The sequence below is a fragment of the Leptodactylus fuscus genome, chromosome 4 (assembly GCF_031893055.1).
Source record: "Leptodactylus fuscus isolate aLepFus1 chromosome 4, aLepFus1.hap2, whole genome shotgun sequence".
In the NCBI taxonomy this organism is placed as follows: domain Eukaryota; kingdom Metazoa; phylum Chordata; class Amphibia; order Anura; family Leptodactylidae; genus Leptodactylus; species Leptodactylus fuscus.
The window spans coordinates 88,989,359-89,011,085 of NC_134268.1; the positions used below are offsets into that span (position 1 = coordinate 88,989,359).

General features: G+C 40.1%; 1 protein-coding gene across 1 annotated transcript in view; it reads left to right on the forward strand.

The window, feature by feature from the left end:
* The window catches only part of FARS2 (phenylalanyl-tRNA synthetase 2, mitochondrial), a 233,213-nt gene that overhangs the window by 40,254 nt on the left and 171,232 nt on the right, over positions 1-21,727 (forward strand). The window contains exon 3 of the mRNA XM_075270763.1: positions 19,737-20,329. Coding sequence (XP_075126864.1) covers positions 19,737-20,329 — 593 coding nt within the window. The remainder of the gene's footprint in view (positions 1-19,736; positions 20,330-21,727) is intronic.

Here is a 21,727-nt window from a genome sequence, read left to right on the forward strand (position 1 = left end):
TGAAGAGAGATAACAGAGCTGGCTTTGTCTGGGAGACAGCAAGTGAAACCCCGTCCACCATTTTACCGAAAAAACAAGGAATTGAACAGAGCAGACAGCCTGCAAGTTGGTGAGCAGGTGATTTGGGAATACCCCTTTGAGAAGCGTTTTTTATAGTTACATAGTAGATGATGTCGGATGAAGACACCAGTCCATCAAGTCCAACCTATAACCCTAGGTGTTGATCCAGGGGAACACACAAAAAAACCATGCATGAGTCTTATGTTAATTTCCCCATTTCAGGGTAAAAATTCCTTCCTGACTCCAGTCTGGCAATCAAAATAAAACCCTGGATCAGCATGTCTTTAACAAAATCTAGAATCCATAACCTGTAAAGTTGTTCTGTTTGAGAAAGACTAGCCCTCTCTGAACTTGTTCAGTGAATCCGCCATCACCACTTCCTGGGGCAGAGAGTTCCAGAGCCTCGCTGTTCTTACTGTAAAGAATCCCCTTCTATGTTTCTGGTGAAACTTTCTCTACTCCAGCGTACAATGGACAGCAAATAAGAACCACATGTCCGTGGCAGAGGATCCACGCTCAAAGGTCGGGGGATGAAACAGAGGCCAGGAATAATGGTAGAAGAACCTTTTATTGGAATAGGTATAACACAGTATGGCACTACGCGTTTCGGGCTACAGATAAGCCCTTTCACAAGTGCAGAATCATATTTAGTCCTCCGCTAACAGGTCTGAGCCACATCTGCGCTGATGACTCCTCTTTACTGAAAGGAGTTTATATGGTCCCCGCGATACCTGCTATGATCAGCACAAAATGTTGCAAGTTGTTCTCACAAGACAGACTGAAGCTCACTGAAGTTTCAAATTACAGCTCACAATAGAAATCTGTGGAGCAAGAAGGCGAGCCAAGTGAGAGAGAAGAAACACAGGCAGCTAAGGATGATTCTGCACTTGAGAAAGGGCCTATCTGTAGCCAGAAACGCGTTGTGCTGTAGTATTTTATACCTATTCCAATAAAAGGTTCTTCTACCATTATTCCTGGCCTGTGTTTCATTCCCACAACCTTTGAGCGCGGATCCTCTGCCACGGACCTGTGGCCCCTTTTTGCTGTTCATTGTACTTCCTGGCTCTCTGGTGCATGCAGATGGAACCTATCTACTTGTGATTTAGGGTGTTGTGGTCCATTCACAACCCCACCAGGTGAGAGACCAACTGGTCGTTTTCAGTAGATTACAATCAATATAAATTTTTTTACAGTATACTACTACACTTAGTGCACTTGGTGTCTCTCTTCTTTTTTTGTATTCCTCCAGAAGTAGAGAATGTCCCCTTGTCACTGTCACTGGCCTAGGAGTAAAAATATCCTTAGAAAGTTCTTTGTATTGTCCCTTCATGTATTTGTACATTGTTATTAGATCTTCCCGTAGACGTCTTTGTTCTAAACTGAATAACCCCAACTTTGTTAATCTATTGCTGTACTCCAGTCCACCCATTTTCTTAATGATTTTGGTTGCCTTTCTCTGTACTCTCTCTATTGCAATTCTGTCCTCCTGGTATACTACGTCTATTTTCTATTTGGACTCCCATTCTCCAACTTCCTTCCCTTCATGGTGCCTGCTTATGGACTTGGTTACAGTGTCAATTTTATATCATTGATGTTTTTGTTTGTGTATTTTTTTTTCCGTTTTTTTTTATGTTCAGTGTGTATTTTGTGATAGTCACATTTCATTGTCACTGCCAATTTGTCTATTACACCATGTTGTACAATGTTTGAATAAAACGAGTTAAAAAAAAAAGTTTTTCTCTAAATCAACAAAAGTGACATCACAGATTTATGTTATCAAATACTGTAATGTGCTCTGTAACACGATAGGGGGCAATAGAATATAGTCGGGACTGGTGATAGATTCCCTGTAACACTGTGGGATGGTCTTCCTGCATTGTCAGATTGTGCTGCATGTTAGTTGTGCAGTCATGAACGGCAGAAACAACTTATTTCTATTTATTAACGGCAGAAAAACATCATCCAGAATTGGTATTGACAGATGTCAACATCACGTTATATATACACTGTACAGTAGTTATGCATTTTAGTAACATGGGTATATGTTATATTAATAATAACCTCCTTCTCCTGATAATTTTATTTGCGGCGCTCAAATCTTTACATGAAAATTGTTGCTGTATTCACAAACCACAGCTTTATGTCAGCCTAAATAAGATGTATTGCAATATTTTACACTTAAAAGGTAGATTCTTCTTTGACACAGCAGTGGCTTGGCATTCTCCTCACAGTACACGTTTAGTAATGAATGAATTCTTTCATGTTTTCCTCTTCTCTTAAATAATGGAACAGGCAACGGCAGACAGATTCCCGTCTGATTCATAAACAAGAATGCGATTTCACCATCTAAAAGATAATTATTGGCATTCATTGGAGCATTATAGCATAAAATCAAAGGCTGACTCAGGACTCAAAGAATATATCTTCACTCCACTTAATTCCTGAAATACTTAGTGCTGCATGTAACTGGCTTATAAATCGGTAAAAAAAAGCATGAGAAAAATTTCAAAGGTGCTAGCTGATGAGAAAGTCCAGAGAGTCAAGCTGCTTTTAACATCTTCCCTCAGTTCTTAGATCAGCCCTGGCATTGTATGTTCTATTGCCGATCCTTTTGTGCAAGCACCATACCCTCTGCATAATTTTCCTGACAAATAATTCTCTCATTAATATTTCAGCAGTGCTCTTACAAGCCGTGGCCACACTGTGCCCCAGGCACAGAGTTATAGTTCCATCTAGAGGAGAATAAGCTTAGCTTTTTAAATGCTTTGTCAAGACCGATGACATCTCAAGTTCACTTACATAAGGTTAGAATCCTCAACGCAAGCTTAAACATACACATATTGTTTCCGAAAAGGGAAATCGTATCCCCATAAGGACAGGAATTTTTTTAAACCTCAAAAGATTTCCACCTATCGTCTATCCACAGTGTCTTATCAATAGGAGTCTAACCACTGAGACCCTCACTGACCATAAGAACGAGAGTCCTGTGTCCCTACTTTGAACTGGGATGTGGTCGAACATCTTGCCTGCTGCATTTTACTCTATAAGTTCTATACTTATCTCTTGTTCTGCAGCCTCATAGAGATGAATAAAGTGGCAGTGGTGATGTTCAATTGCATACATGATCGTGCCCCACTGATCAGACATGAATCAACTGATAGGTGATAAGCAAAGCAAAAAAAATTAATGATCCCTATTCAGGATAGCTAATCAATTTGGGATCGGTATGACCCAACACCTTCCTTCTCCACTGATCTATTGTTTTCTGTACACATCATATTGAGCAAAAATGGACAGATCAGGAACTGAGTATCAAACTGTATTCTATCTCAAATTCATCTATCCTTAGTATAGGTCATTCATTCTTAGTCTTGGTTAACCCCTTTAAAGAGTATCTGTCATCTCTCCTGACATGGCTGTTTTAGTAATTATTTGCATATCCCCTAAACAGTAATTCAAGAGAGTCCTTTTTTTTTTTTCTTTCTTGTTTATTTTTTTACTAAAAATAAGAGAAGGCAAATAAGGGCATTAAGGTAGCATCTGCTGTGGTATTTCCATATACATATATCACAGTGACAATGGAGTAGGTAGCTTGGAATTAAAGTTGACCAGTGAGACAATATCGATCCCATGTGGACCAAATAGTGTTGTTCCATGTAACACAATTCTTTGATCCTTGCTTCAAGATCTGGAGGGCAGAACTAATCTATGCCACTAAAGCCCTGTCAAGCACTTTACTGCAGTCAGAACATGAAGGAACAGCCTAGCACTTACAGTACCTTAAATCATAGGAGGAATTTTAAGATAGAAGAAGAGTAGGTGCACCTCAAACAGCTCCTGGGGTAACTTCTAGATCCTTGTCCACAAGGGGAATATGAGAGGACCACTGTGTGAATTCGAACAGAGCTGAGCGATTATGACCTTAATGAAAATGACTAATCGGGCATGACTAATCGGGCATGCCCCTTTTACAGTATGAGTATGTGTTGGGCCAGCCTTGTGAAATTCATCTGTCAGTTTTGATCAGACTGAATATGGCCAAAGCTAAACTGCAAACATATATTTCAAGATATTTTTATTTACAAAACTAGAGATGTCTAGAGACAATAGGTTTCCTTTAAATCGTAAGAAAGGTAAAATGTACCTTTTTTTTTATTACATGCTTGTTGAACATCTGTATATATTTAATATTGCATCCATGATGTTTTCATGTTTGTACCATTTGTACCAATCTTTTGGCAGATGTCGGGAAAGGGTTAATGGGAGTCAGTCACCAGAACTCAGCACATCAACCCAACCCCGCTGATAGATAGGTTACATTCACCTGAAAAAAAAAGTGTTTTTCGCTTGTGAATCTGTGATTTTGTTGCTGAGATATTTTTCCTTTTCCCTGTATGTAAATGAGTTCCTTTGAGCAATGTGGGTGTATATTGCTCCAAAGAAATAAGCATCAATGCCCTCATTGCTTCAAAACGCCTCATTTGCATATTGACATTGATATTTCAGCAAATAGAGGCAGCGATTCACAAGGGAAAATTCCTGTTTGATTTAGGTGATCCTAATCTATGTACACTATGTGATCAAAAGTATCCAGACACCCCCAAAAACATACGTTTTTCATATTAGATGCATTGTGCTGCCACCTAATGCCAGGTACTCCATATCAGCGACCTCAGTAGACATTAGACATCGTGAGAGAGCAGAATGGGGCGCTCCGCAGAACTCACGGACTTCGAACATGGTCAGGTGATTGAGTGCCACACATCATACAGGTCAATGCCAAACGACGTCTTGCTTGGTGTAACGAGCATAAACATTGGATGACTGAACAGTGGAAAAATGTTGTGTGGAGTGACGAATCACGGTACACAATGTGGCGATCCGATGGCAGGGTGTGGGTATGGCGAATGCTCGGTGAACGTCATCTGCCAGTGTGTGTAGTGCCAACAGTAAAATTCAGAGGTGGTGGTGTTATGGTGTGGTCGTGTTTTTCATGGAGGGGGCTTCCACCCCTTGTTGTTTTGCGTGGCACTATCACAGCACAGGCCTACATTGATGTTTTAAACACCTTCTCGCTTCCCACTCTTGAAGAGCAATTCGGGGATGGCAGTTGCATCTTTCAACACGATCGAGCACCTGTTCATACTGCACGGCCTGTGGCGGAGCGGTTACACAACAATAACATCTCTGTGATGGACTGGCCTGCACAGAGTCCTGACTTGAATCCTATAGAACACCTTTGGGATGTTTTGGAACGCCGACTTCATGCCAGGCCTCACCAACCTCCATCGATACCTCTCCTCAGTGCAGCACTCCATGAAGAATGGGCTTCCATTCCCCAAGAAACCTTCCAGCACCTGATTGAATGTATGCCTGCGAGAGTGGAAGCTTTCATCAAGGCTGAGGGTGGGCCAACACCATATTGAATTCCAGCATTACCGATGGAGGGCGCCTCAAGTCATTTTCAGCCAGGTGTCCGGATAGTTTTGATCATATACTGTATCCATAAGGCTGGGTTGATATGCTGGGTCCTGGTGACAGACTCTCTTTTACAAGGGTAAAGGGGTTTTGTCGTTTTATGCAGTTATAAGTATACTTAAAATGACATAGCACATAAAAATATACTTAAAGTGGTTTTGCAGGGTTTTGATATTGATGAGCTATCCATAGTATATCAATAGCAGTGACCACAGTGACCAATGTGCATCAGCGAGTGCTGTTTTCTCAGGTTGTAATGTCATGTTCATGAGTCAGTTGGTGTGTTTGCATCTCCCATTTAAATGAATGAGGTTGAGCTGCAAAACCAACAGTTATAGGCGCTATACAATGTACAGAATTGTACTTGGTATGCAGTGAAGAGGCTTCAGCACCACCTGCCAATCTGATATTAACCCCTTCCCACTTCAGCACTGTACTATTACGTCATGCCAAGCGTATAGGTAATGCTCAGCGCGATAATAGTACAGTGCTGTAATGCATTGAGCACAGAAGCTGTAACAGCCATTAACCCTCGGTTGGAGTTCTGCTAAGATATTTTTCACTTCTTACAATTATACCTCAGGCACTAATATGTAGAAACATGCTATCTGGTTACAGTTCTACCTGTATTATTTCCAGAGATATCACTAGTTGAAGTACTGTCTGAACACTTCAACACAACATACTTATGTACTTATTGCTTTAAAAGGAGATTCAAAAGATCTTAAGTGTAAACCAGGGAACCTTGTTTGGATCATGTATATTTGCAAGTATCTTGGTACGGCTCACACTTTGGTTCCCCATTAACACAGCATATTAATGTAATAATTAGCACCAGATTCTGGCACCGGTGACCCACAATTAGCCTTTAGTAAATTCAGCATAAATATTGTAAAGTAAAAGACATGTACTAATTACTTCTGATAATTCACGTGGGCTGCTAATGAATTTTACCTAACCTTCCCTAGATTTAGCTCATATTGTACCTAATAATACTTTACCTAAAAAACAATTACGCTATGTATTACATGTTTTCTGTTTACTGTAGCAACTGGTAGATGTACTATTTAATAACTAAAGTGATTAAAGTGTTTTTTCCATCTCAGCAAATCGCTGCCGAGATGGGAATAACTACGTGCAAGTCTCGATCACCAAGGTGGGATTATGGAATTGGCCAAGCATTGCTACTGTCAGCTCTTACTTGTGCTGTAGAGGTGAATGAAAGTTAAAGGGGTTATCCAGGCTAAAATTTTATTTGTTAATTAGGCCCGGTGAGGTGAAAAAAAAACAAAAACAAAACTTATTCACCTCTCCCCAGTGCTCCAGTGTACTCCCAGCATGGTCTGATCCTGCTGCTCAGCTGCTTTCTTTCCCACATAACATTACTAGCACCTCCGGAAAGCCATTGCCAGTCAGTAGAGGTAAAATAGTATTACATGGTGGCTATTCAGATGAATGGCTGTCTTTGTAATACAAGTCCACCAGAACATGAACTGATCATATGTTCTGACTTCAAAAAGGCAGTCTTTCATGGAGAAATCCCATCATTGAGGTCCAGATACTCTTATATCATTAGGTGTTTCCTCTAACACAGTGCACACAATTTGCACTTTATGTATATAAAGTATGAGTATTGTTTTGAGACAGAATGAAGTTGTTATTGCCTACTGGAGAGACATAGTAGCCACACAGTAGCAGATGCAGAAAATTCAGTCCTAAGGGGGGATTCACACTTGCACTGCTGTCTCCCTGCCATGATTCTGCCAGTCAGTTTAAAAACCCAATCATTTCAATGAGTTTTTAAAGCCGGTGTCCGTATGCAGCCTCTCCGTCGTGAAACCACTTTTTTTTTTGCACGGACACAAAGTTCTGCATGTCCGACTTTGTGTTCATGCAAAAAAAGCGGTTTCCCAGTGGAGAGGCTGCGTATGGACATCGGTGGTTTGCTGTAAAAACCCATTGAAATGAATGGGTTTTTAAAACCGTATGCAAGCCGTCCTCAAGCAGTTTTTCTGCAATTTCAGCGGAATCACGGCGGGCAGACAGCAGCACAAGTGTGAATGCCCCCTTAGTAGTATTGGTTCAAAAAGTTGTACAGTTAAAGGGGTTTTCCCATCTCGCTCTTTAAGCAGTCTGCCTGCAGTCTCTTCTTCTCACTTACTGTATTTCTCCACCCCTCCCTCTTGCTGAATGGGCCTGAGAAAAATCACAATACTTACGTAGATCAGATAATATGCACAAGCTTGTAGAGAACAGACTCAGTGTTATCTGTGTGTTTACATAGAGAGATAACAGACTCTTATCAGCAAACTGCAATTAGCTGAACTAATTGTCCTTCTGGTGAGAGGTCCATGGTTATAGCAACACTGTGTAAACAATAGGAGAAGTAAGTTCACATAGCAGCATTTCTAAAACAATATATTTATGAAAAGTCTTTAATTTACATTAGCTACTAGTATAGATAAGATCCTTGAGATGGGACAACCACTTTAAGAATGTTTTAACAGCCTTTGCTTACATAAAATACCTTCCTTTTCCTGAATGTTGTTCCCACCTCCCCCATTTCTATCCCTTCCACCTTAACCCTCTGCCCTTTCTCTAAATCCCCGATTTTATAAATCAGAGTTTTTATGTTAACTATTAAGCGTTTTTAAATAGTTCTAAACTTTTCCAATTTTCACTCGGGATACTAATAATAGTCTAAAGCTGGGTTTATGTGCACAGATTTCTGACCAGGTCAGCAATTTACACACACACAGATATTTTCTTCGAGTAGGTCCAGTTCTCATCTTCCTCTTGTGTTCTGATCTTCCTTAGACAAAACATTTCAATTCCCTATAGTGGAGCTGTGAGATCATTTTTACACATCCTGTTTTATACAGATCTCCTTTGTATAGATCTTTTCAGCAGTCGTTTCATTATCCTCACAGGCAGGGATATACAGTCCTATGAAAAAGTTTGGGCACCCCTATTAATCTTAATCATTTTTTGTTCTAAATATTTTGGTGTTTGCAGCAGCCATTTCAGTTTGATATATCTAATAACTGATGGACACAGTAATATATCTGGATTGAAATGAGGTTTATTGTACTAACAGAAAATGTGCAATATGCATTAAACCAAAATTTGACCGGTGCAAAAGTATGGGCACCCTTATCATTTTATTGATTTGAATTCCCCTAACTACTTTTTACTGACTTACTGAAGCACAAAATTGGTTTTGTAACCTCAGTGAGCTTTGAACTTCATAGCCAGATGTATCCAATCATAAGAAAAGGTATTTAAGGTGGCCAATTGCAAGTTGATCTCCTATTTGAATCTCCTCTGAAGAGTGGCATCATGGGCTACTCAAAACAACTCTCAAATGATCTGAAAACAAAGATTGTTCAACATAGTTGTTCAGGGGAAGGATACAAAAAGTTGTCTCAGAGATTTAACCTGTCAGTTTCCACTGTGAGGAACATAGTAAGGAAATGGAAGACCACAGGGACAGTTCTTGTTAAGCCCAGAAGTGGCAGGCCAAGAAAAATATCAGAAAGGCAGAGAAGAAGAATGGTGAGAACAGTCAAGGACAATCCACAGACCACCTCCAAAGAGCTGCAGCATCATCTTGCTGCAGATGGTGTCACTGTGCATCGGTCAACTATACAGCGCACTTTGCACAAATAGAAGCTGTATGGGAGAGCCGTTTCTGCACGTACGCCACAAATAGAGTTGCCTGAGGTATGAAAAAGCACATTTGGACAAGGCAGCTTCATTTTGGAAACAAAAATTGAGTTGTTTGGTTATAAAAAAAGGCGTTATGCATGGCGTCCAAAAAGAAACAGCATTCCAAGAAAAACACTTGCTACCCACTGTAAAATTTGGTGGAGGTTCCATCATGCTTTGGGGCTGTGTGGCCAATGCCGGCATCGGGAATCTTGTTAAAGTTGAGAGTCGCATGGATTCCACTCAGTATCAGCAGATTCTTGAGAATAATGTTCAAGAATCAGTGACGAAGTTGAAGTTACGCCGGGGATGGATATTTCAGCAAGACAATGATCCAAAACACCGCTCCAAATCCTCAGGCATTCATGCAGAGGAACAATTACAATGTTCTGGAATGGCCATCCCAGTCCCCAGACCTGAATATCATTGAACATCTGTGGGATGATTTGAAGCGGGCTGTCCATGCTCGGCGACCATCTAACTTAACTGAACTTGAATTGTTTGTCCAAAATACCTTTATCCAGGATCCAGGAACTGATTAAAAGCTACAGGAAGCGACTAGAGGCTGTTATCTTTGAAAAAGGAGGATCTACTAAATATTAATGTCACTTTTCTGTTGAGGTGCCCATACTTTTGCACCAATCAAATTTTGGTTTAATGCATATTGCACATTTTCTGTTAGTACAATAAACCTCATTTCAATCCTGAAATATTACTGTGTCCATCAGTTATTAGATATATCAAACTGAAATGGCTGTTATAAACACCAAAATATTAAAAAAACTAAAAATGATTAAGATTAATAGGGGTGCCCAAACTTTTTCATAGGACTGTAGTCACAGATAACACATACAGATTAGAGATGAGCGAACACTATTTGAAACAGCCGTTTTGAATAGCATGCTCCCATAGAAATGAATGGAAGCAGCCGGCACGCGGGGGGTTAAGCGGCTGCTTTCATTTATTTCTATGGGAGCGTGCGATTCGAAACGGCTGTTTCGAATAGTGTTCGCTCATCTCTAATACAGATATGACCAGTTCTGTACAACATAGTGACATAAAAGATGTATAAAGGCTGCAGTCCATCCGTGTCCATCCCCCCATATAGTGGAAACCTATAAGTCCAAAAAGATAGCTTATCCCTTTGTATTCACTCTCTACGAGATCATGCTGGTTTTTAGAAAAGGTAAGAGAGAATACATCTTTATATATAGATAAAATATAGTTCCCATCAAAATTCTGGGAGACTTTAGCCCCTCCATCTGCCCCATCCACAACTCAACTGGGAATGCCCCTTCACACCTGATAATCTAAATCAGTTTATTTTATCCAACCCCTGCCCCTTTGTGGTTAGTCATGCCCCTTCCTGGCCATTCCCCAGAAGTATTGGCAACTATGAGGTAGAACATAACATTCATTAGATGTTTGTCATTTGTTCAACCATCTACCTCCTTTTTTCTAATATGTAGAGTCACTAGCAAGATACCGGTTTTTAACAAGCTAGCTTTTCCAGTAATTTTGGGGTTTTCTGTCCCTGAAAGTTTTGAGGTTAACACCCCATGAATCACTGTAATGCGCTGGGGTCTCTCTAGACCCCAGAGTATCATTAGTAGAGGCCCAGGGAAGGTGTGTAAACATTAAAAATTAACCATACTTACCTCTTCTGGGCTCTGTTTTGTTGTTGATCCCATCCTCTTTGGGCCTTCTCTGGCCTCCTGAATGATATCAGCAGTCCTAGGAGAGTTTAGACACTAGCGTTGTCATTGAAAAGGTCAGAAGACACCCCAAGAGGACAGGGACCTGCAGTGTACGCGGCAACAGAGCGCAGGGACGGTGAGTATGACTGTTACACCCCTCCTGTGAGCCTCATCCTATTATCCTATTATACTCACATGATTTGTCCAACACTAATGGCCAGCTGCGGCTCCATGTACCACAGGGAATCTGGGATGGAACATTCAGTTCAGTCCATACATCAGACAGATTTCCTGGCCCAAACCCAGTGTGGAGACTGGGGCCTCTTGCATTATAATGATCTAGGATGCTACGAGTACCTGCCCCTTCACTGCTCTACTGTACACAGCATACATAGTACAGGACTGCGAATCCATAGGAAGGCAAGGACTCGTAGCATCATAGATCACCACGATGCTAGGAGTCCTGGTCTCCTGCCTGAATTCAGGCTGGAAAATCTAAGAATCTGTGTTTCTGGGGTCTTAATGTTCATAGCTGGTTACTTGAGATAGAGGGTATGTGGTCACATAGAAGGGGACATTTTTTTTAAAGATAGTTTTTTTGGGGGGGTATTATTTTCAGCATGTTTTATACATGTATAACTAGTGAGGAATATTCTTTTTATCTATATATATTTTCTGATGTAAAAGGGCCATCTATTCAGCTTTACCTTGCCCTTGGGCCCTGAAGGTACACTCTGACTTCTAGACCAGTGCAGAGAGACTTAGAGTGGTATTTCTTTGATATGCAGACCTGTATGATAACATTTACACAGAGCTTCATTTCCATACTATTTTAAGCAGAAGTTTCACAGAAAGTGTCACACATCATGCTCAGCTGAGTTAATCAGACACTCTGCCTTGCAGCACCTATTACAGCCCAGAAGTGTCAGCGTTCCCTAAATAGACCTTTTATTAAAAAAAGACAGTGAAACGTGCACTGTATGCTAGTATATAACCCGATTATACTATTTTCATGATGATGCATACATGATAAAATCAGCAAAGTCTCAACTGACTTGGAACATCTTTTCTTCTAAAGTGGCATTTTTTGTAATGACACAATCTAACAACTGTTTGTGGCTTCTTGGGGAATTTCTATAAGTTTTATAGAAGAAACAAGAATCTGATGTGATACAAAGCATCCATACACAGTTTCACATAAACTACTTAAGGGTATGTTTATATGGAGTTTTTTGCAGGCGGATTTTGATGCGGAATTTGCCTCAAAATCTGTCTGCAAAAAAGGGCTGCCATTCACATGAATGGGAGCCGCTCGCTATTTTTTCTGCTTGCTAGCTAGCGGACAAAAGAAACGGCATGGCATGCTCCTGTTTAGGCCCATTCATTCGGGCCTAATCAGGAGCGGGATGACACACCAAAAAAAACACATGGCAGAAAACTTTTACGCTGTGTGAAAGAGCCCTAAACAGGAAGGGAATGAAGAAGCCCTTAAAAACTAATAAATGTTAAAGTGAGTCTATCACCAGGGTGAAGCATAATAAACCCTTCCCACCGCAGACATTTTTTAATTTTTGATTTTCATTTTTGACTCCCCGCCTTCCAAATCCCATATCTTTGTTATTTTTCAATTATGGATAAACAGAGCCATGAGAGTGTTTAAGGCTAAGGGCCCACATTGCGGAAACACAGCTTTTTTTGTTGCAGATTTTAATGTGGTTTGTTGAGCCAAAGCCAAGAATGACTACAAAAGGAATGGGAACTCTATAAAAAGTGAACATCTATATGGCTTGAAGAAGCGCTGTTTGCGCGAAACGGCTGTTGCCTTTTTCATTGCCTTGGTGTAACGTCGTTCTCTCCCTATTGTTTTAAAGAATATGGAATAAAGAAATCTTTTTTTACGAAAAAGTGCCTTGGTAAGTGCCCCCATTCTTTTTTATTTTTTCATACACAATTTGTCTATAAAAAGTACTTACACTTCTATCTTTTGCTCAATCCACTCCTCACTTTGGCACTTAAAACCACAACAAAATCTGCAACAAAAAATGCTGTGTTTCCACAACGTGGGGCCTCAGCCTAAAGGGGTTTTCCCATTTTACTGTTTCAGCAGTCTGCCTGTTCTCTCTTCTTCTCACTTCCTGTATTTCTCCCCAACCCTCTTGCTGAACGGGACACTGAAGTATCACAATACTTATTCAGATCAGATAATATGTTGTAGAGAACGGACTGAGTGTTATCTGTGTGTTTACCTATAGAGAAAACAGACAAAGCTTTATCAGCAAAATGCAATTAGCTGTACTGACTGTCCTGCTGGCAGAGCTGTAAGTGATGTCACTTGTCCTATCTCACAGGTCCCTGGTCACAGTAACGCTGTGTAAACAATGGGAGGAATAAGTTCACATAGCAGGCAGACAAAGCAGCATTTCTAAAACTATATATATATATATATATATATATATATATATATATATATATATATATAGGAAAAGGCTTCAATTTATATAAGCTACCAGTATAGATAGAACCATTGAGATGGGACAACCACCTTAATGTTTGCGAGCAAATTGTACTTTGTAATGGTATCATTTAATATTCTGTATGATGTTCCTCCTTGATTGCTTTTCTTTTCCACCCACATTACCCACCCAACCTGATCTCTGCGGTCTCAGGACCCTGGTTTAAAGTGAGCCTTCTCTGCGGATATTATTGATTTTAAGATGCATTTTCGCCTATCCTTCACTGATCTGCAAACTAAATTTAATCTCCCCTCTAGTGAGTTCTCGTATATACAGATTAGTCTTTTAGCCCAGTTTATTTTCCGAGGCTCCCAAACTCCCACGCAGTTGAGAAGTTGTGTGTCACATACGGGCCTTCCTTGCATGTGACGTGGGTGCAGCTGTCAGGGGAAATCCACTTCACTCACTCACTCACTCACTCACTCACTCACTCAATCTTGCACTCACCCTGAGACTGCAAATTGAGCATAAATCACACCCTAACACAGTGCACACAACCCCAAATGCACACTGCCACCACCACTACTGATTCAAGCTGCCTCAGTGTAAACCTCACCCACATACATAGGTGTCTCAAACACACCCCAAAAAGGCAATGGATTCATAGGGCAACACAAAATAACCTTAAATTTAACAATTTAATGCCCAAAGGGTTCGATGCGACATATAAGGAAAATAAGAATAACACAAGATGGCAGACAGGTTTGAAAATAAAGGGGAAACAAAAGAATAATATCCAGGTTTCTTTGTTCCTGGAGGTTAAGAGTCTTTGTTGCTAAATAGACACACCCCATCTCTCCTTAGCTGACTTGTCAGATGTTACAAATGTTCTCCAAAGACAGGCACAATTAACTATGTGCAGCCACACACCCCTGCTGGGTGCCCTCCTCCTCCTATTCCCAAATACAGGATCTCATAAACTGCAATAAAACTGTCTTACAGTCTATGGGACTTTCTCTATATAGCTAGTGGCGTGACGTCATGGGCACTGATTGGCTAACGGCCACCATAGAGGCGGATGTGGGGTGGGGCTTTGCCTTTATAGCCTGCTCCTTTGCTCAGTATGGCATGCCGCTGATATTAATGCACACATGCTGTCAGTGTATCCAAAACTATGCTCTATCTAGGATAGCTTTGCTTCTCTATCAAAATAAATAGGCCCCTGATGAGATCCATCTAGGAAACACATAGAGTCAATCTTCTGGGGGCTGTGTGGCTGGAGCTCTAGATAGACTGCAGGGAGGCGTACCCACTGACTAGGGGTGGGCTGTCGTGTATCGCTCGGATAAAACAGGCCTACTTCCCTACTAGAGACGCAAGTGTTTATCTTAGAAGCAAGTGTTTACAACCCTATAAAACAATATAGATGGGGTTAGTTATCTCTCTCTCTCTCTCTCTCTCTCTCTCTCTCTCTCTCTCTCTCTCTATATATATATATATATATATATATATATATCTCTGGATCAACCTCACTTTTGTCTGAATTTTAGACAACACATTTATTGTTTTCTTGGTTTTGAGCACGTAAATGCGTTCACTTTTTAGTGATCTTTATCAGCTAGTAATAATAAGTTTCATTTCAAACCTCTCTTTGTATTCCAGTGAATACATTTTTGATTAATAGGTCTGATGATCCTCATACAGTGAATTCTAGACAAATCACTGGATCAACCTGTTGCGCACCACCCCACCTAAGTCCTAAGAGTAGTTAAGTGATATACAGACCCTATTTCTGATACTCAAGGACTCTTTCAAGGCCAGGTTCATACCACAGGATTGACATGTAGGACATAGGGGTCAATAAGTGACCCTGGAAACTGTAACCATTAAGGTTAACCTCCGAGTTATTCTGTTTCCTTAACTCCCATAGAATTGAACTTACATAAACCTTGTAGCTCACTGATTTACACTGTTTCTGTAACTCCTATTCACTTCTTTGAGTGTTATGGAAACAACTTAACTAAGAGAGTTACGCTAGCTATGCAAGCACAACTATCAAGGACAGTCTTCTCAATGAGGTGAGAGCTAAAGAAGAGAGGCTGGGGGAACCCACATCTGTCATATGTTGCTTGAAATTTTTCTAAGGCTGAAGCCCCACTTTGTGGAAATAAAGCTTTTTTTGTTACAGGTTTTGCTCCATTTTTGAGTCAAAGTCAAGAATAGATAAAATATAAGGTATAAGTAAAAGAGCTTCCTTATATTTTCCATTCCTTTTGTAGCTATTCCTGGCTTTGGCTCAAGAAACACAGCAAAATCTGCAACAAAAAAATTAGCTTTTCTGTAATGTGTGTCTTTAGCCCTAGCCACAGAGTTCTCCCTTAGGGTAAGTTCACACTGTGATTTTTGGACCGGAACCTCAGTCGAATAGCCAAAAGCCAGGTAGCTGCGACTGAAAGCCAGTGCACTGCACCAGCATCCAGCCGCGCACTCTGCTCCGGATTAGGCCCAATGAATGGAGGGAGTGTCTTAAGGCCGAATCGCGAGGCGACTCGGCCTGAAGAATGAGCACCTCGCTTCTTTTGTCCAGGAGCTGGAAGAAACGGCTCCCGCAAAAAACTCTCAAGTGGCTCCCATTGATTTCAATGGGAGCCGTCTTTTTGGTCAGGATTTTGATGCGGATACGGCCTCAAGACCCTGACCAAAAAACTCCATGTGAACTTACCCTTAGAGTTCCATATTGCAGACAAGCTGATTTTTTGTTGTTGCAGATTTTGCTGTGTTTTCTTGAGTCAGGAATGGATTTAGCAGAAGGGGAATAAATTAGTGCTTCCTTTATACTGGCCATTTCTTTTAAAGCCACAAAAAACAGCTTTTCTGTAACATGGAGCCTTAGCCTAAGAGTAAGTTTACATACTTAAAGGTTTGTTGCAAAAATCTTTGTTACTGAAAATTAGTGCTATTTTTCTGAATGCAGTTGAGTTCCTGCAAACCCCAATCAGATAAATGATAGAGTCAAATCATGGTTAAAAGAACGTATAAAATAATGCCTGTCCGGTTGGTGTAACTGCAACTATTAAACACCTTTCTCTTGTTGAAACACGAAATGCAGGCTGCCCCACAAAACACACCTCCTGGTCAGTTCCCTGTCTTATTTCAGTCTGCATGGTGCTTTTTTACTCAAAACCCGTATGCAGTTTCTTTGTAAATGTTCTTGTTTTTTCACCTGCAAAGACTTTCAATATGTGAACAATAAAACTTAACTAGATGAGTAAGGTTATCTGAAACTGTTCCTAATGTCCCATAATTCATATGATACAAAATGTCAGCTCTGTTGACATTATTTAAGTGTAAAGCATTTTGTAATCATCTCCTCCAATGTAACTGGTCTTCAATGATGTTCTTGGTATCATTGTGATTAATGGGTCTCCATTCGAGTGAAGAAAACAGCTTAAAATCCTTGAACTACTTTCAGGATCGTTTGACAAGCCTGACTTTTCAGCTATAGAGTTGTTGATATAACTGGTCTGGCAAGTAGACGAGAACTACCAGAGGGAAAAATAAAAGGAACCCTATTGTACTTTATAAATGTGAAAACATTTCAAATGGTGAAATATGCTTGACTGAAGTAGCAGACCCATAGCCTGGTCAGGGGGTTACACAACATACTTTTGTGTACACAACCTTATCTTCCGTTACAAAAAACCCCACACATGACGGAAGATAGTGTCTGTCAAGTTGTTAACAGTAGTGTCAGTGGAACAGACACAGAATCAGTCTGTGTTTGTTCTTTGCAACAGTTTAGTGTCCATTGCTGTCATCCTATAATGGAAGACAGCAACTGACATTAACAATGGTAGTGTAAACCCAGGCTAACATGACATTATACTGTGTGGGGGGAACTAACGTGGCATTATATTCTGCAGGGGGAACTATCATGGCATTATACTATGAGGGGGCACTAAAGTGGCATAATACTGTATGAGGGAACTAGCATGTCACTATGCTGTGTGGAGATACTAAAATGACATTATACTGTTTGAGATCACTAAAATTACATTATATCATGTCGGCGAAACTAACGTTATACTATGCAGAGACCACTATCGTGGAATTATACTGTGGGTCGGCACTAACGTAGCAATGTACTCCTGGATAAGTTTGTAGGTAGCCTTTTTATGGTACATATAGTTTACTAAATTATGTTATCAATCTTTAAAGGGAAATGTGCTTTTTTTAAAAAAAAAAAAAAACAAACAAACTATTTTTAAACATTGAAATATATTTTTTTAATGAAAAATAGGTTTATTTGTTTGACAGTAGAGGGTTTTCTAAACTTGATTAAGCTTACTATATATATTTTTTTTCAATATCCCTAATTAATTATATGGATAATGCTTTGAAATACTAACAAGGACCTATAAGGCCTAACATCTTGCATGGTCTTATAGGCAATTACCTATGGCAGACCTGGGGATAGGTCATCAGTATATGATCTTTGGGGTCTGACACCCAGACCCCACACAGATCAGCTGTTCCTATTCAAGTAATAGGAATGGTTATTCACTTTCCTGGATCACTGCTATACAGTGGGTGCTGTATCGCTCCTATTACATGAGTAGACACAGCTGCACGTTCTCCCAGTATACTGTACCTTACGTTGCTTTGACACTGCCAGAATAGTTAATCTGATTATTTATCCTAGGATATGTGCAATGTATGTTAATTTCCTGTGGATAGTGGACAAGTCAGGGCTCGTTCACATCTGTGCCCGGTCTCCGTTCATGCAGGTTTTCGTTTCCTGCACAAAACTAAGCAGGAGACGGAAACCTGCAGGATTCTTTCAAACCCATTCATTTGAATGGGTTTGAAAGATGTCCAGCTGTGAGCGCCGGCCAGCGTTTTATGCTCTCCGCCATGAAACCGTTTTTTTAAAATCGGACACAGAGTCGGGCATGCAGTACTCTGTGTCCGATTTAAAAAAAAAAAAACGGTTTTGTGGTGGAGAGCATAAAACGCTCACCGGCGCTCACGGCCGGACCCGGTATGACAGCTTTCCGTCTTCTGCATGCAGAAGACAGAAAGCTGAGAATGGACTCTGGGCGCTAGTGTGAACCTAGCGTCAGCAGTATGAAATATCTATTTGGGGACGGACAGCCTCTTTCATGTTGTCGCTTTAGAATGATGGTTGCAGGGATTGCATTTAAAAGTGATACCTTTGGAGGGGGAGAAAAAGATATATAGATAGATCCGTCATTATTAGTATGAGCCACATGGTGCTAGTTTAGTACCTCAATTTGCCACATATTTTTAATAATTAACATCATCATATATATTACACATTAATGTATGAGTTACATGGGGTGAATTACTATTAAAGGTAGAGATACTAAATTAATAATTCCATGTGCCTCACATTAATAAAACTAACTCCATCGTTTCCTTCAAGTAATGGTCATATTGAGTCACATTAAAGGGATTGTCCAGTTCATATTTTTATGATTTTGTAGTGCTGTTATTGGGAATATAAATAACTAGCATTTAACTCTCCCTAAGCTTCTTTTTCAATGGTAGCCTCTCCGTTGGTCTGTATACAACTCCCTTGCTGATGTCATCAGTGATGCCCTGTTTGTGCTAGGGGGCCACTGTAGCCAATCACAAGTCGCAGAGGTGACCTCTTCAGGAATGGCAGGTGATGTGCCATTTGTGAAGAGGTGACCTATGAGGCCTGTGATTGGCTGCAGCGATCTCCTCAGGCTAGGCTCACACCTGTGCCCTGTCTCCACCTGGGGATTCCGTTCCCAATTCTGCTTTAAAAATGTGTAGAGAAAAGTCCTGCAAGAATCGCTTTTCTCTCTGCATTTTCCGCCCTATCAGGTGGAAACCGGGCGGAAACCCAGAAGACCCCTTTATAGTGCCAAGTTAACTGCTTTATTAAGCAGATTAGTTTCCATTAGTGGGGTCCCCATGCGCCCCCCCTTCCCACACCTGGATGGAAACCTGAACGCAGGTGTGAACCTACAGTCACATAACCAGCATTGGTTACTAATTCATGAAGCTGATTGAGAAGGCAATATTGTACAAAGCCATTATCAAAGAAAAAGTAGGGTAGTTTGAAAAAATTTGAAATATAAAACATATTCTGGTTTACTTCTTAATTCCGTATATGTACCTTCATAGTTTTAATATGAATTTCCAATATAGAAAATAAAAGAGAACTAGAAAAAAAAACATTAACACAAAATCTGTATACAAACTTTTGACTGGTATATGTATATATTTATATTTGTATATTCTGTTTTTGTATATATATAACCTTTTTTTTCTTTCTATTTTCCCATAGGGCCTTCAAAACACACTATTCTTCAGATTTCAAGAACTACAGGCTTTCCAGGGATATGGATGAATTGGATAAAACTTGGATGCTTACGAACAATAGCCTCTAAAACCTCAACAACAGATGTCTCCAGCCATGTAGAATTGCTTGGTAGACAGTTTCCGCGAGATGATTATACAAACGTCACAAGTAAAATTCTATCCTTAGTTGGGAAGAATCTACACAACCAGAAATACCATCCATTGTGGCTAATAAAAGAGAGAATCAAGGAGCACTTTTATAGAGAATTTATAGGACGATTTGGAAACCCTCTTTTTTCTGTTTATGATAATCTTAGCCCGGTTGTTACCACAGAACAGAATTTTGACAAATTACTTATTCCTTTGGATCATGCTAGTAGAAAAAAAGGTGACAATTACTATATAAATAAGACGCACATGCTACGTGCACACACCTCGGCCCATCAGTGGGATCTGATGCACTCAGGCCTGGATGCATTTCTAGCGGTGGGGGATGTCTACCGACGTGATGAGATCGACAAGAGCCATTACCCCGTGTTTCATCAAATGGAAGGTGTCTGCCTTTTCTCAAGGCATGAGGTAAATATATAAGATATCATAGTAAATGATGAATTCATAGTCAAAAGGTATTAAATAACCCCAAGGAATTATCACTGTTGAACTTGACTGAGACTCTGTCTTCCTAATTACATCATGGAACATAGACTTGCACATTCTCAATCAGCGCCCTCTATTGGTGTGCATACTTGAGGCACTGGCATCCTAATTACATCATGGAAGTCAGATTTGCATATTCTTCCCATGTTCCATTGCAGTGGAGCGTTCATGGCTTAATAAGACTCCACACACCTAAATGGTGATCATTCCCTATGGAGTGACGATATCCCCTCAACCCTATTGAACTCTGGAAAGAGTAAAGGGTATTGGAACTAGAAGTCCACATTACTGAGGTGACCTTGCTGGTTACACACAAATCTTTCATAGAGTATACTAAAAGTCCATATAGATTATGGGTGCACAGGTTTTTATGCCCAAGATCACACTGTCAAATCATACTGCTTACAAAGGTTTCTATAAAACATAGAGGTACTCTCAATAGACCACAAGATATAGCAATATCCATGATCAGTGCTGGGAAGAGAAAACTGAGCTTCAGCTTGTCGGTATTAAAAGGTTATTCCCATTATAGCCATTTACAACATATCTGGAGGTAGGAATATAAAATACCAGCACATTAAGAAACTGTGATTTTATTAGAATCGCAATTTACAGTGAAATATCACAGTGATGTTTTGGTCCATCATGATACATTGGGATTGCCTGATGGTACAGGAAGAGAATGAAGTAAAAGCACAGGAGAATGGTGGTAAATGCACTGAAGAATGGCGTTGTCTGGATCTAAGACCTACAAGGAACAGGAACCCAGATCAGGCAATATCAAGGAAGGCAAATGAATTGCTTGTTATGGGGTTAGATTAATATTCCAACCTAAGGCCACTTGTACATTGTCAACAAGATTAGATTACAAGATTTAGCATCAGTATTTGCCAAAACCAGTAGTGGTTCAGGATTTTGAAGAGGTACAAGTGGTCTCAAAGTTATTCTACAAAATAAGAAAACACCAGTATTATAGATAGCACATGGTAAGTGAAGCACTGTTACATATAATGTCATAATGCCTCCCATCTCTAAGGACATGAAAGGTCCTCGGAGAGTGGTAGTTGCATTTCTTTCAAGTTCTGGGTAAATACAGTAAGCGTATATAATACATCTTGCATGTAAATAATCCATTTATGGTAAGTAGGATTTTCTTGGCTTTTCAATGTAGAAAAGAAATCCCCTTTGAATGTCAAGGTCAATAATCTTCACTTTCTGAGCAGTGTCTTTTCTACATTGCCTTTTTGATACCTTTCTGATATATCTCAAATAATGTGAATACTTAATATCCTTTCTAGAACATTGTGTCGAGGTTTTCAC